Below are 12,401 nucleotides of genomic sequence, written 5' to 3' on the forward strand. Positions count from 1 at the left end.
CTTTGGATTACATCTCTGACCCGGTTGGTGTTTATTTGCTTGTACCAAACACGATTGCCCCAGCAGGACAGATGGTACAGACTATCTGTGCATGGTGTTTGAGATACCTCCTCGTGTCCCAGGCAGCATCACCCTGCCACTGCCTCCCTTTCCTAAAATAGGACATAAGAAGTTCCTGATTTTACAAAGCCTTATTTTGCAATTAAATACTTCCAGCCCTATCCATGAATAGTTGTTTTCCTGGTTTTCTACACAACCAAATAGAGGCAACATTTTGCATTACAGGACGAGCAGTGGCGTGTGTCCAGCTCCTCTGCTGAAATGTTCTGTCAATACTGTGGGGGCAGCGTGCATCTGATGACAGCAGATCCCTTTCCCCCTTTATGGAGTCCAAATCGTTCTTAAAATTCCCACAGAGTGCGTGGGCTGATCGCTGCAATGGCTAAATGTGGCACTCTTGGGCTCTAATTTGCGCTGCTAATTAATGTAGGTGTGGTGGGGCTCCACTTGGGTCACGTCAGAGGCAGCAGCAGTGCACGAGCACAGCTCCTCTGGGACAAATCCTCCTTTCATCTTCCCAGCTATGCCGGGGGCGAGCTGTCCCTTGCACGATGTGGGCTTAAGCTCACAGTTACACTGAGACCCATTAAGGAAATGCTCTGGGTGCAAAGACTGCTGTGCCACAGAGAAACCTTCCTCTCCAGCCCCTGTATGCACACTGCCTCTTACCCAGCTTCAGAAATGATCGTAACGATGACGGAGTTGCAGGGATTTTGGGAACTCTCAGCAACCCCGACACCAGCCGTGTAACATCCCCAGGGGTGAAGGGGACGAAGAGATGTGACTAAAGACAGACAGGAGCAGAATACTGAGGCATATGCAAAGGAAACTTGGTTATTATAATGTCCAGGACACTGATTTTTATTTCCATTAAATGCTTTTCACAATGGGAACTGCACATGCACCATGGATCTGTTCAGATCCTTCTCTCACACTCTTTTTCCCTCTTAACCTGCTGATAATTTTCACAGTGTTATTTCACACAGCCATCCACAGTAATTCCAGGTTGCTTCCGGAGTAACGAACTGTGATGCTATCCCTGTATGACCATACTAGGATTTCTCTGCTCAAACTTAAGAAACACGAATTATTTTGTATTGCCAGCACAGGATTCCATTTATCATCATTGTGCAGCTTCCATTTTAGCTGTCCTGAAACATCTAGATACACGATTTGCAGACACTGTCACTGTATAGTCACCTTCTGGTCTGAACCATTCCAGCCCATCTCTCTTAAAACAGCAAGATCTCAGCAAGGAGTCACACCAATAATGCCACCATCTATTCCTAATCTCCATTAACACGTCCTGACGTGTGAGACCTTCTCTCTTACCTCACCACAGCTTCATTTCCTTATAGCCTTTGATGAGAAAACTTGTAAAAAGCTTTCCAAAAATTCAGTTTCTATATCACCAGACCACTGATACACAGTGACCCCTTGGCTAGCGTCACAAGATTTGTAAGGGACACCACCCAACACCTTATTACACTTTTCAGTGTCTTTTTAGCCTATGTTCACTCCTTCACTCAGACTCTTCTAATTTTTATGTCCTCTTTTTAAAGACTGTAGCAGGTTGCTTTACACCCACAAACAAGTTGAATTGGAGTTCACTGTGGAGACAAAGTAAGAAACACGAGTCACACGTTGAACCAAATTATGTTCACTGCTCAGCATCAAATCAAGAGCTGTTACTCCGCTTGGGGATTCAGCTGATCAGGTCCAAACACTTACGGAGCTTAACAATGTAAACACAATTCATTAGTGATCATATATAATCCATCAAATGTTATGTAAATAACCAGATAAAGTGAAACTACTGGTATGAACAGTAGTCACTAAATTGTAAACTCTGTCTTCAAATAGCTGAACCTCATTACTAGGAATACTGATGGAAATTATGTATAACCCCATCCACCAAACCACAAAGACCAGACATAATGGATTTATGAGAACCAAAATAAAAGGAATAAGCATACAGGTGGCTAAACAAGCGGACCACAGATCTCTACATTTCTTGAAAGCTGACAAAATACCACGGAAGAGAACAAATAGTTGAGCTGGTTATAAAGAACAAGCAACTGCATGAAGTCAAGAAAAGGAAGGAGTACTTTGAATACCAAAAGAACTCCCATTATGTACCAAAGGGCCGTATTCTGTATGAAACCTGTATCAGCGTTCATCTGTGACTCTTAAAATGCTCCAAGTAGAGGATGTGTTATTTTACTCCTAAACCATCATGCTGACAGTTTGACGGTCTTGTCCACGCCACCCAGAAAGCCAACGCTACAGCTGACAATGAATCACGGATTTTCTGACTCTCAATCCACACCATGACTTTGAGATTGTGGTTTTCCTTGGGCAGAAGCAGGCTGGGAGGTTCAGAGATTCCTTAGAGGTGAAGCAGGTATAAGAAGCAGCCAGATAATAAATAAACCAGGGATCTTAGCTACTTCTGGTTTTGCAGACCCAACCTGAGCCACCTTTGAATAACAGTTTTTATTCTGTGAAAATGCAGGCCATTTTCAATTGCTCTCCAGTCAGGAACATGCACACTTACTCACCCATAACCACCACTCACCTTTTCCCACGTTTAGCTCCTTACGGCTGGTCTGGGACACTTCACAGTAATTTAATCTAAAGGGAAATTGCTCATACCCCAGTCTAATACTCAATTACTTCCTCTCAAAAACAGCTACAAGTAATTTCCTCTCATCTGTGGGAATGTTTTGGAAACAGATGCCTATTAAACTAAACAGCTTGGACACTTTCTCATCCGCTCCATCCCTGGAAACACTTACCTCCACTTACACGGCTCCAGGGGCACCATGGCACAGGTCACTTCTACAGGTTGTGCTTCAAAGAGAGAATCCCTGAGGTGAGCCAATTGGATTGGCAAATTAGGAAAGCAGCATTTGCCAGCACCGCTTGTGAAAGACTTGCTTACGGTGATACAGACTCAGAAGTAGAGGGTACCGGCATCATGAAGAGAAATTACATATGAGAAAGTCTACACAGAAATCTAGTGTGGGATGTACCCATGGTAGGCAGGGAAGTTTAACACCAGGAAGATGATTCCAGTCTGGTATTACTCCAGTTTTTGCATCTGCAGATCTGCTCCAATACATCACTCTTGCAGCAAAAGCACATCACTCTCTTTCCAAGGTCACATTCACTCCAGTAACCTTGCTTCCCAAGTCTTTTTCAGGTTTAATAGTGATACAGTCAGGACTTAACTGCATCCCTGTTCCTCCAGATGTTACATTATCTTCTCTCTGTTTCAGTGAATGTTGTGTTTTACAATCAGTCCTTGTAAGGAACCTAGCTTAGGAGATATGTTCCTCAAGAAGGAAATGCAGAGCCTGACCTATAACCCCTGCACCACCACCTAGAGAAGGCGATTTCCTTGAACATTAATCACAGCTTAAGCATAATCTCAACAGGTATAAAGCTCTGCAGGTAACAGCAACGGCATTAAAAGCAAGTTATACAACAGAAGCAAAAAACTGGCAGTGAACTTACTCTGAAAACTTTCTCCACCCTCGTGATGCCCTTCCCAAAGATGGTCCCCAGTTGGTCTCCAATCCCAGCCAGCAAGAAGCCAAAGAGGGGAATCCCAAAGATGGCATACAGGATGCAGAAAACCTTGCCTCCAACAGTGCTTGGGGCAATGTTCCCATACCCTGAGGAGAAAAACAAAGGTCAAACTCTCAGAACTTACACGTGGCTTCTTAGAAAAACTAATGGGTTTAGAAACACTGCTATTTCAGCAGGCATACCTAGGTTCCACATGTCATTCCTATTTACAGACTGTCGTACTGTAATTTCCCAGGTGATTTAGTTCTTGTAACCTCAGTTACCCCTATTTTCTATAGATTCAGGTCCTACCAAAGTTGTTGCTTGATTAATTAATCTAGATTGCCTTATCATGGCAAAAAAGTCCCTGTGTGCTGGCCTGATACCCTTGTGTTGCAGCTCCTCTTGGGCTGTGCCAATGCCTTCCCGATGGGAGTGTGATTCACCCGACAAGGCTCATTTTCAGTGGTTAACTCATCATTTCCTCATCCCCTCATCACACTGCGGCCTCCAAACTGTGCCCACACTACACAGATCTTCCCTTGAACTCTTTATTCAGTTCCTCTGTCAAATAAAGAGCCCAACATTTGTATTTCATGAGGTTTTGTAATAGCTTTTAACAAGGAAGTCATTAAGCCTTCCCTCTGAAGGTCCTACTCCATTTATAATTAAAAATCATTATTGATGCTCTAGTAAAGGTGCATACATGACTTACTTCCATCCTCTCCTAGGGTAAGCTGGGGCTGTTGAAAAGATGACAGATTCAAGACACAATTATACAGCTGCATATCCTGCATGGAAACTCTCTTTTAGGCCCAAGTATGTTTGATTTTGATTCCCAGCCTTGTGACTCCAGATAAAATATTGGGAACATCTGACACTGGCAGAAAGGCAGCTCTCTCCACTGTCCTATGCAGTGTAACCACCACAGTTTGTTCAGGCGCATCTTCCCTTCCCTGCACCACCTATGTGAGTTGAACCTCAGGAGCATCTACGTGGAGCATGACCCCAGTAACCATGGTATTTCTATTAAAACTTTAACACCAAAGAGAAAACAACAAGAATTGTGGTAGGGGTATTTGTACCTCTGCATTTAAGACCAGGTATCTGTATTGAAATGTACTCTGACAACACACAATTATTTGAATATTAAAAATGACCACACAATCACAAATCATCGATGAAATAACGTGGCTGAGGTTGACCAGGTGCTCTACTGAGTGTCTAAGAGGAGCTCTAACACAGCTTTGGTGGATAAAATAATGTCATTTGCATGCCCAGACACAATACACAGACTTTATGCGGCCCATAAAAACCTCATTCATGGAGAATCTAAAGCAAATACGGGCAAAAATCCAAGCTCTTTTCAATAAGTTATTTAAATAGCAGATGTCAATGAATATGCTGACATAAACCATGCCTACATAGTGGCATTTATTTTAATGAGTAACTTCAAACCTTGTCACTTGGGTCTGTTGAGTAAACAAATATTAAGGGAGGGCTTTCTTACATTTGATTCAGAAATGCTTGCTTTCTCAGTGCTACTGTTTTAAAAGACATGGTTTTATGCTACCGTTAAAAATACATGGTAATGTAGCTTAGTGTATAGAGGAGCAGGCTCTGTACAACCACTCTTTAACCCTCACTGACAATAAGGAAAAGGCAGAGCCAAAGGCACACGCTCCACTGCTTGAGATGATCGCCACAACCAGTCTTGTAACTACCACAGGTTTATTTTTGTTGTGTTATCTGCATACAGAGCTTGCAGAATTCAGCCAGATTCTCACACTTTAATGTGGAGCTATGTGATCGTCACATTATTTATCTATACGGTGACCAGCTGTAATAAGGAGCAGCACTTTATCCAGTATTTAAATCAGAAGAATACTCAAAGGCAACGCAAATAAACAGCAACAATTTGCCAGTGATTTCCAAATAATCAGATCTTGACTTATAATCATGGCAGCACTGAAATAAAGCTTAAAATTATAAAACTACTGAATAAATATCAGCAGATTAACCTCATAATCAATGCTACCGGTTTATAATTTCTTTTCTTCAAACCATCTTCTGAAACTCCAGCTACTTGAACAACCTTCAAGTGAGTAACTGGCTCACAGAGGAGAGAAAACCTTAGCAAATCTAGGGCCAGCATTCAGAGATCAAGAGACTAAATACACCAGGCACAATGTATAGGGGGACAGATGAGCAGGCCCAAAACAATGGACTTACTAAGATGAGTGGTTCGAGAAAGGTAAATGGAGCAGCTCAGTACACCCTTCATCTAATAGAGAAAAGTGTGTCAGTATTTCAGGGCCACAAATTCTAGAATGGAAACAACCAAATGTGGGGGTTTCTTGCACAATGTACAATTCATTGAATCCCTTCCAAGTGTGAGTATGGAAGTGAGGAGGGATTTTAAAAAGGATGCGATACTCACATGCGTACATTTCCAGTTTCAGGAGTAGGGTATCAGAAGAATTACTTATCTCAAACTTCAGAGCATAAGCCAAAATTAATTGATGAAATTAGGAAGGAAGTAACCCTTATGGGTAAATTCATCTGAAATATTAAAATCCAAACTCCCAACAACCATAGAATAGTTATTTCACTGGGGACTAATTTTTGATCTTTTTAGTGAAAATTAACACCAGTTGCATCCACACGAAGTACAGGGGTATGAAGCCTTAGCACACCAGTGCTGCTGGTTTTCAGCTCAGCACTGCTGCTCTACCCTGATTGTGTAAACAGCTTCTGATACCTGCCCAGAGCTGAATGCCCTTGACACGAGCATGTCTTCTGAGAACTGAGAGAAATACAGCTCAGCCACTTTATTTCTTTGTGGTCGACCTTCCTTAAATGTATCTCATTACCCAGGTCTCAGTGTGGCAATGTATTTGAAAAGATAAACAACAAAACATACCTATGGTTGTGATGACCGTTCCAGCAAAGAAAAAGGCACTTCCAAGGTCCCAATGACTGCTGCTGTTAGAAGAATTTCCTATGGGGCTGACTCCTGCGTTATCAGCATCAATAGCATGCTGCAAAGAGACAACAAATCAGCCTTATGGGTGCCTTACCATATCTTATGCAAGTCAAAAGGGAAATGTCTAGGATCATTTTAATACCTGCTCAAAGTATGGTAGCATCCTCTGTACCCCAAAGCTGAAAATATGACTGAACTAAATAGATATTAAGGTGGAAGGAAAATGCAATGCATTGACAAATGACTAAACATACAAAACAATTGAGAAGTAGAGGACCGACACCACAGAGAGATCCATAAATCCTGGTTTTGTAGGAATAACTGCCACAGGAAAAAATCCCCCAATGGGAACCACAGATGTTAGAAACAGCAAGAAGGGTGGTAAACACAAATGATGCTCATGAAGTCAACTGAAGCCAGTCAGCCAAGGATTTTAATTCCCAGACAATTAATTATTGATTAAGTTATTTATATTTTATGCTGAATAAACAAAAAAAGGAGATATATATATATATATCAATTGAAATGAACAGATAATATAGCTATGGATACATCATGAAACAACTCTGTGATCAGCCAGGACTTCCCAGTTGCCACACTGGACATGGTCGCATGGCCACAAATACAGCATGGTACAGAGACTCCCAGGTAGCTCTTGAAAGAGCTAAATCCAGAACAGAAGCTCCCAGGACACCGTCCCATGTCTCAACATCACCAAATCAAACCAGACATATCAGCCTGCTGAATGCTTCCTTGGGTATTTCTAAAAAGGCATCATTTTGTGTCATGGGGACACACACATCTGCCTTTCAGTGCAGCTTCGCAGTCCAAAGGAAGATCGATCTAAAAGCTCTAAAGCACAGAAATAAACCTCTTGGCATCTGGCATATGCAGCTGACTTGCTCTGAGTTGGTTTTTGAGGTGCCCTTGGTACATATTCTGTAGTTCACATACAAGCTATTGCCCATCATAGAGAAATTCAGACCTTGCTCTAGCAGCTAAAATGAGTGCCTTTCAAAGCAAACTTCTCCTTCTCAAATGGTCCCAGCTGAGATTGATCTCCAAAAAACCAATGCAAAGGAATGAAGCTGCTCTCTTTCTGCCTCTTACCATTTCCAGCTCTTTGCCTTTCCCCGTCCTGTTCCAAACTCACTTCGTGTTGCTGTTTTCATGCCACTCACACCGCTGCCAGATCTGCCCCTTCTGTCTCACTGGTATTTGCTGCTCCTCCTGAGTATTGCCACCAGTACTTAGCCTTGGTTTTCAGTGAGCTTCTTGCTAGGCTCAACAGAAGAGGCCAACTGCTGCCTTTTACATCCTCTCTATCTTTGGCTTTGTTCAGCACAAAATCTCCACCCATTCATACAAGTTTGTTTTGACTTTTCTTATTCCATTTCTTCAACCCCTTTTTCCCTCTGATCTATGATTTGTGTTTTCAATGTCACCTTATTCCACACAGTCCCTGTGCAAAGCAAGGTTAACCATTCTACTTTACCATCTTCTCATCTGTTGCTGTCTACGCCTTCTCTCCTGATCTTCTCCATAACCGCTTTTAGCACAGACTTTTAAATACATCCATTAAACACCTCTTCTAGCTCTAGCTTTCACAATACACCTTTTCCTCATTCACCTCTTCCCTCTGGTGGCTCATTTATCACATTATTTATCTTCTCCCCCTTCCATTTTGCACTTTTCCTCAGTCATTTTTTGCCTATGCTTCCCACTGACTTCATGGCCACGGACGTTCCTCTACCACATCTTTTACCTTAGGCTAATTCCAGCTAATCTGCTGCCCGGTTTTCAGTTAGTCATAACATTGCCTCACAAAAAAAAGGGAAAGGAGTGGGAGCAGAGGCCAGGTATGTCTAAAAAGACATATATATGATGGAGCATCCCATTGCCTTAGCTCTGAATTTCTCAGGCTCCCTTTTCATCCAGAACAAACTCATTTTTTTCTTTAAAGCTTGACTGACATCATTCATTTATAAACATCCAACTATCCCAATGCTACCTATCTCTTCATACACAGCATTTTGCATCCAGCGATAGAGGACAGAAAGGCAGCAGTAAGAGGAGAGCGGCCCTGCAGTTAGCAGCACTTGAAAATGCAATGAGTAAAGTACTACCCACCACCACCACAAGTCCATCCACACAAGAAGTATCCTGCGAGATGAAGACTCAAACACGGATGCTATCACTGGCAAGACTCTCCCAGTTCACCCAGACCCCAAAATTTGACAACAGTTTGACAACAGCCCGTCCCCATCCCCAGGAAGGTGCTCCAAAGTCTGGGCTGGAGGATGCCCCTGGCTGGCAGTGGTGGCACCCGCAGCTCGCTGTCCCCTAGGGTGCAGGTGGTCCTCATTGTGCCCAGATATTCATATACCTGACCCTCCTTGGTGCATGAGTGAGTACATGACAGCCTTCACTAATGTATCAGGTGCCTTGATTGCTAATTAAGACAATTATGTCAAGAAGAAGTCTACAGTTGTGCCCATAGGCAATAGGATAGCTGGGAGCTAGTGCAGCTGATGAGGACATGGGAACTGAACAGACTGTTTCTGGTTTCTTAGGGAAAAAAAGGCTTTTATCTGGTTCAGTTCTTCATGCTTAATTTCTCCAGTAAGATCCCAGCATGAAGAAGACAAATCTGTTCCAAGGACAAGCATAATACCCTCCTTGAGAGCTGAGCCCCTCGAAGGATGCACCCCATGTGTAACCAAGGATAGGTGTTCGATAAGGAAAGTAAATTCTTGTCATCTTTTTTCTACTTCCATTAATTCCTCTTCATAGATCATGCTAATCCAATAATGATTATCTCTCTCCACAATTCTTTTTCAAGCAGATTCCTATCAAGCATACAAAAAGTTGTTTAAATTGCCTTTCATGCTCTCATGTTTCTCTATTATGATTATTAGGATGCTTCTCATTAGCAAGCAGCTTTCAAAGACTAATTCCTTAATAACTTTTCTCCGTACTCCCTACCTCTCTGCTTATCCTCTCAAGGGATCCTCATTATAAACTGCCATTTATTCACTTTTCTACAACAGCATTTTCAAAGGACCAAGACCAGCAATATATTTGTTCAGATAAAATCAAAAGTAATAAGCTCCGAAAGCCCATCCCTTAAATATTTCTGCCTATCCCATAAAGGTCTTCAGGCGACAAACAGCCAGATATTGATCTACCTACACTGTCATATGCACACTGAGGGCAGCCATACAGCATTCAGAGTTCTGAATCCTTTTATGGTATCATTTTAGAGGGAATAAGGTAAAATGATCAAGGGGAGCAGGGAAGTTGGGACATAAGGAAGACAACCTCCAAGTGGAAGGTTCAATAATCAGATATTTACGATCATTTTTCTTCACATCTCAAATAGTTTTTTCCTGTCTTCAGCAACAGGCAAGACTTCCCCATAGCTATTGCAAAATATTTTGTCTTCTGCTCCATCTAGAGCTTTCTTCTAGCATGTGAAAGCATCCAAGTTCTCTTCATTTTACATGGAAACACCCTGGAAAGACCAGCTGGCTTATGACACCAGGGAACCTGTCGAGCAGCTGAAAGCTGAAGCATCTTTATAGGATGTTCCCTTTCTTCAGGGCAAAAGTAGTTCAGAACACTCACCAAAAGTACCTATCGAAAAGATGAACTCTTGCTAAAATAATTAGCCAGTAAAGCCTAACTAGCTTATTTCCAGCTCTGTTTCCTTTCCAGCTTACAAGCTAACTCTTAATGACTTGCTGTAGTCATTAGCGGACATTGATAATATGACTTAGTTCCCAGGTGGGTGATTTTTTTTGTACTGTAATCACTCAGACTCCTAAATTAAACCCTGAAGGCAAAGGAAGAAGCAAGCAGCTCCACCAATGATCTGAGTCACTTCTTACAGCAGCAAGATCTATCTTCTGTCGTTGTGCAGGGCTCGTTATGAAAGCAGGGCTCATTACCAAGCTTTTCCTCATACACGGTGTGTAGGCTACATGGAAACAGAATATGAATACTTTAATCAGGTCCATAGGAATTACTGTGCCCAAACACATTGATGGTCTTGCTGCCTGCCTCTGCTAATGATAGACAACATCTGATCTTTCTGAGGAGCAAAACCTCCCCATACACACTCTAAATGTCTTATTACAAAGGCAAGATGACTTCTTTTTGACCCTAAGCTGATGCTGTGTCTTGTAAGAAGAGAAAATATAAGTACTGTAATATGTCAGCAAGTGTAACTACCAATGTTATTTTTCTTTTCACCTGTATGTCCAGTCATTTGAGTGCTGCTGCCTTCTGCCACTCTTTTCAAACGGGTAAAATACAGCTAAACCTACTTGAAGTTTCATTGTCTTTTAGCATATTCCTGCTTTCACTCCCCTCAAACTCTGAAAACTCAAAAGTGTTCAGATAGAGCACATGTGTTCTGTCGTTTTCTTGTTCTGGTATTCACCATTGTGCCAAGTTGTAGATCATACAAGGCAATAAATAATGAACTTGCTCCACTGCAACAAATTTCATCAGAAGGGTGAAATTTGGGCAGAGGGATAATTTTTTTCCGTCATTATCCTTGTAAAAACCATGGCACTCCTTTCCTCTTCCTAAAAGGCCATTCCAGAGCCACTCCCACTGTAAAAGGCTACAAGCCCGTTCAAATGTCTCTCTTTTTGTATTTTTTTCCATATTCTCCAAAGCACAGAGGTGAATCAACACAGTTATCCTGCAGAGTGTGACCTGTGTTCATCTGAAGGCTGTCAGGTAGTCAAATAACATTAATATTAAATAGCTCCCTTAGCAGTAGGAGGTGCTGACCGCACACAGCACAGCAGCCAGGACCCATGGAGGACCCACATCAGCCTGAAATCCCACTTGTAAAGGCAGATGCAGCATTTGGTGCAATGCAAAAATGTCTTGTGCCAGCCAGGAACATCAATTTTGAGATCATTGACATGAAAGCACAACATTAACCCCCTGACATTATCTTCAAGCAGTGGTTCACTGTTCAGTTGCAATCAGAGTTTGCTGTATTAGCACAGCCAACGACATCCCTGGAGCCCGTTTCACCCCGAGACATCCAGAAGAATCCAAAGGAACCTGTTCTTTATTGACAAATCTGTTGCAATATTTCACATCACTTGGCCTTAAGACATTCACACGCTAAGCTGCTAAACTCATTTAATTTACCTTTGCAAAATGATTTCCAGTTACGCAGTGTAATGCCTGAGGGCACGTTGAAATCTCAGGAGATGGTAAGATTTGTTCAGAATATCTGCCCTCTAATGACAGAGTGTGCCTGCTTTTACTTTAGTGTCGCCACTTTTGAAATGAAAGAAGGAAAAATATTTTGTAGAATAAAGAATTAAAAGTGGTCCCTAGCTCAGGCTAGAGAACAGGGGCTATTTAGAAATCCTTGTTGGCATGCAGGACTCTACCATACTGCTGAGGCGCTTTGCTTGTTGCATACATTACGTGTTCTGGTTTCTGGTAGAAAAGAAAGCATTTTGCTTATCTTTTAGTAGTGACATTCCTATCAAGGGAATACAAACTTCTTGCCTTTAGTATTTTTTAAAAAATCCTTTAATCAGTCAAAACACATTATACCTAAGGAGTTGAGGGAAACACGGGTGTCTGCAATGACACCCTGACAAACACATCTGAACCTCTATCCCTGAACAGAATCCACCCTGCCAACCCAACGTGTTCAGCTGTCTTTTGAAGACAGATGAACGATGTGATCCAAGCCAGCCCTGATCCAAAAGCTGGATAAGTCACATCAGCACAGCACCGCTTC

The 12,401-nt window shown here is 42.1% G+C and overlaps 1 protein-coding gene across 1 annotated transcript in view; it reads right to left on the bottom strand.

Moving 5' to 3' along the window:
• Positions 1 to 729: 729 nt before the first annotated feature.
• The window catches only part of LOC104536076 (potassium channel subfamily K member 10-like), a gene marked incomplete at its 3' end in the record, with an annotated part of 13,460 nt that continues 1,788 nt past the window's right edge, over positions 730 to 12,401 (bottom strand). The window contains exons 3-5 of the mRNA XM_010178601.1: positions 6,557 to 6,674; positions 3,580 to 3,740; positions 730 to 844 (exon numbers count right to left, since the gene is read on the bottom strand). Of these exons, the coding sequence (XP_010176903.1) occupies positions 730 to 844; positions 3,580 to 3,740; positions 6,557 to 6,674 (394 nt within the window). The remainder of the gene's footprint in view (positions 845 to 3,579; positions 3,741 to 6,556; positions 6,675 to 12,401) is intronic.

The sequence above is a fragment of the Mesitornis unicolor genome, unplaced genomic scaffold (assembly GCF_000695765.1).
Source record: "Mesitornis unicolor isolate BGI_N332 unplaced genomic scaffold, ASM69576v1 scaffold12332, whole genome shotgun sequence".
NCBI lineage: Eukaryota > Metazoa > Chordata > Aves > Mesitornithiformes > Mesitornithidae > Mesitornis > Mesitornis unicolor.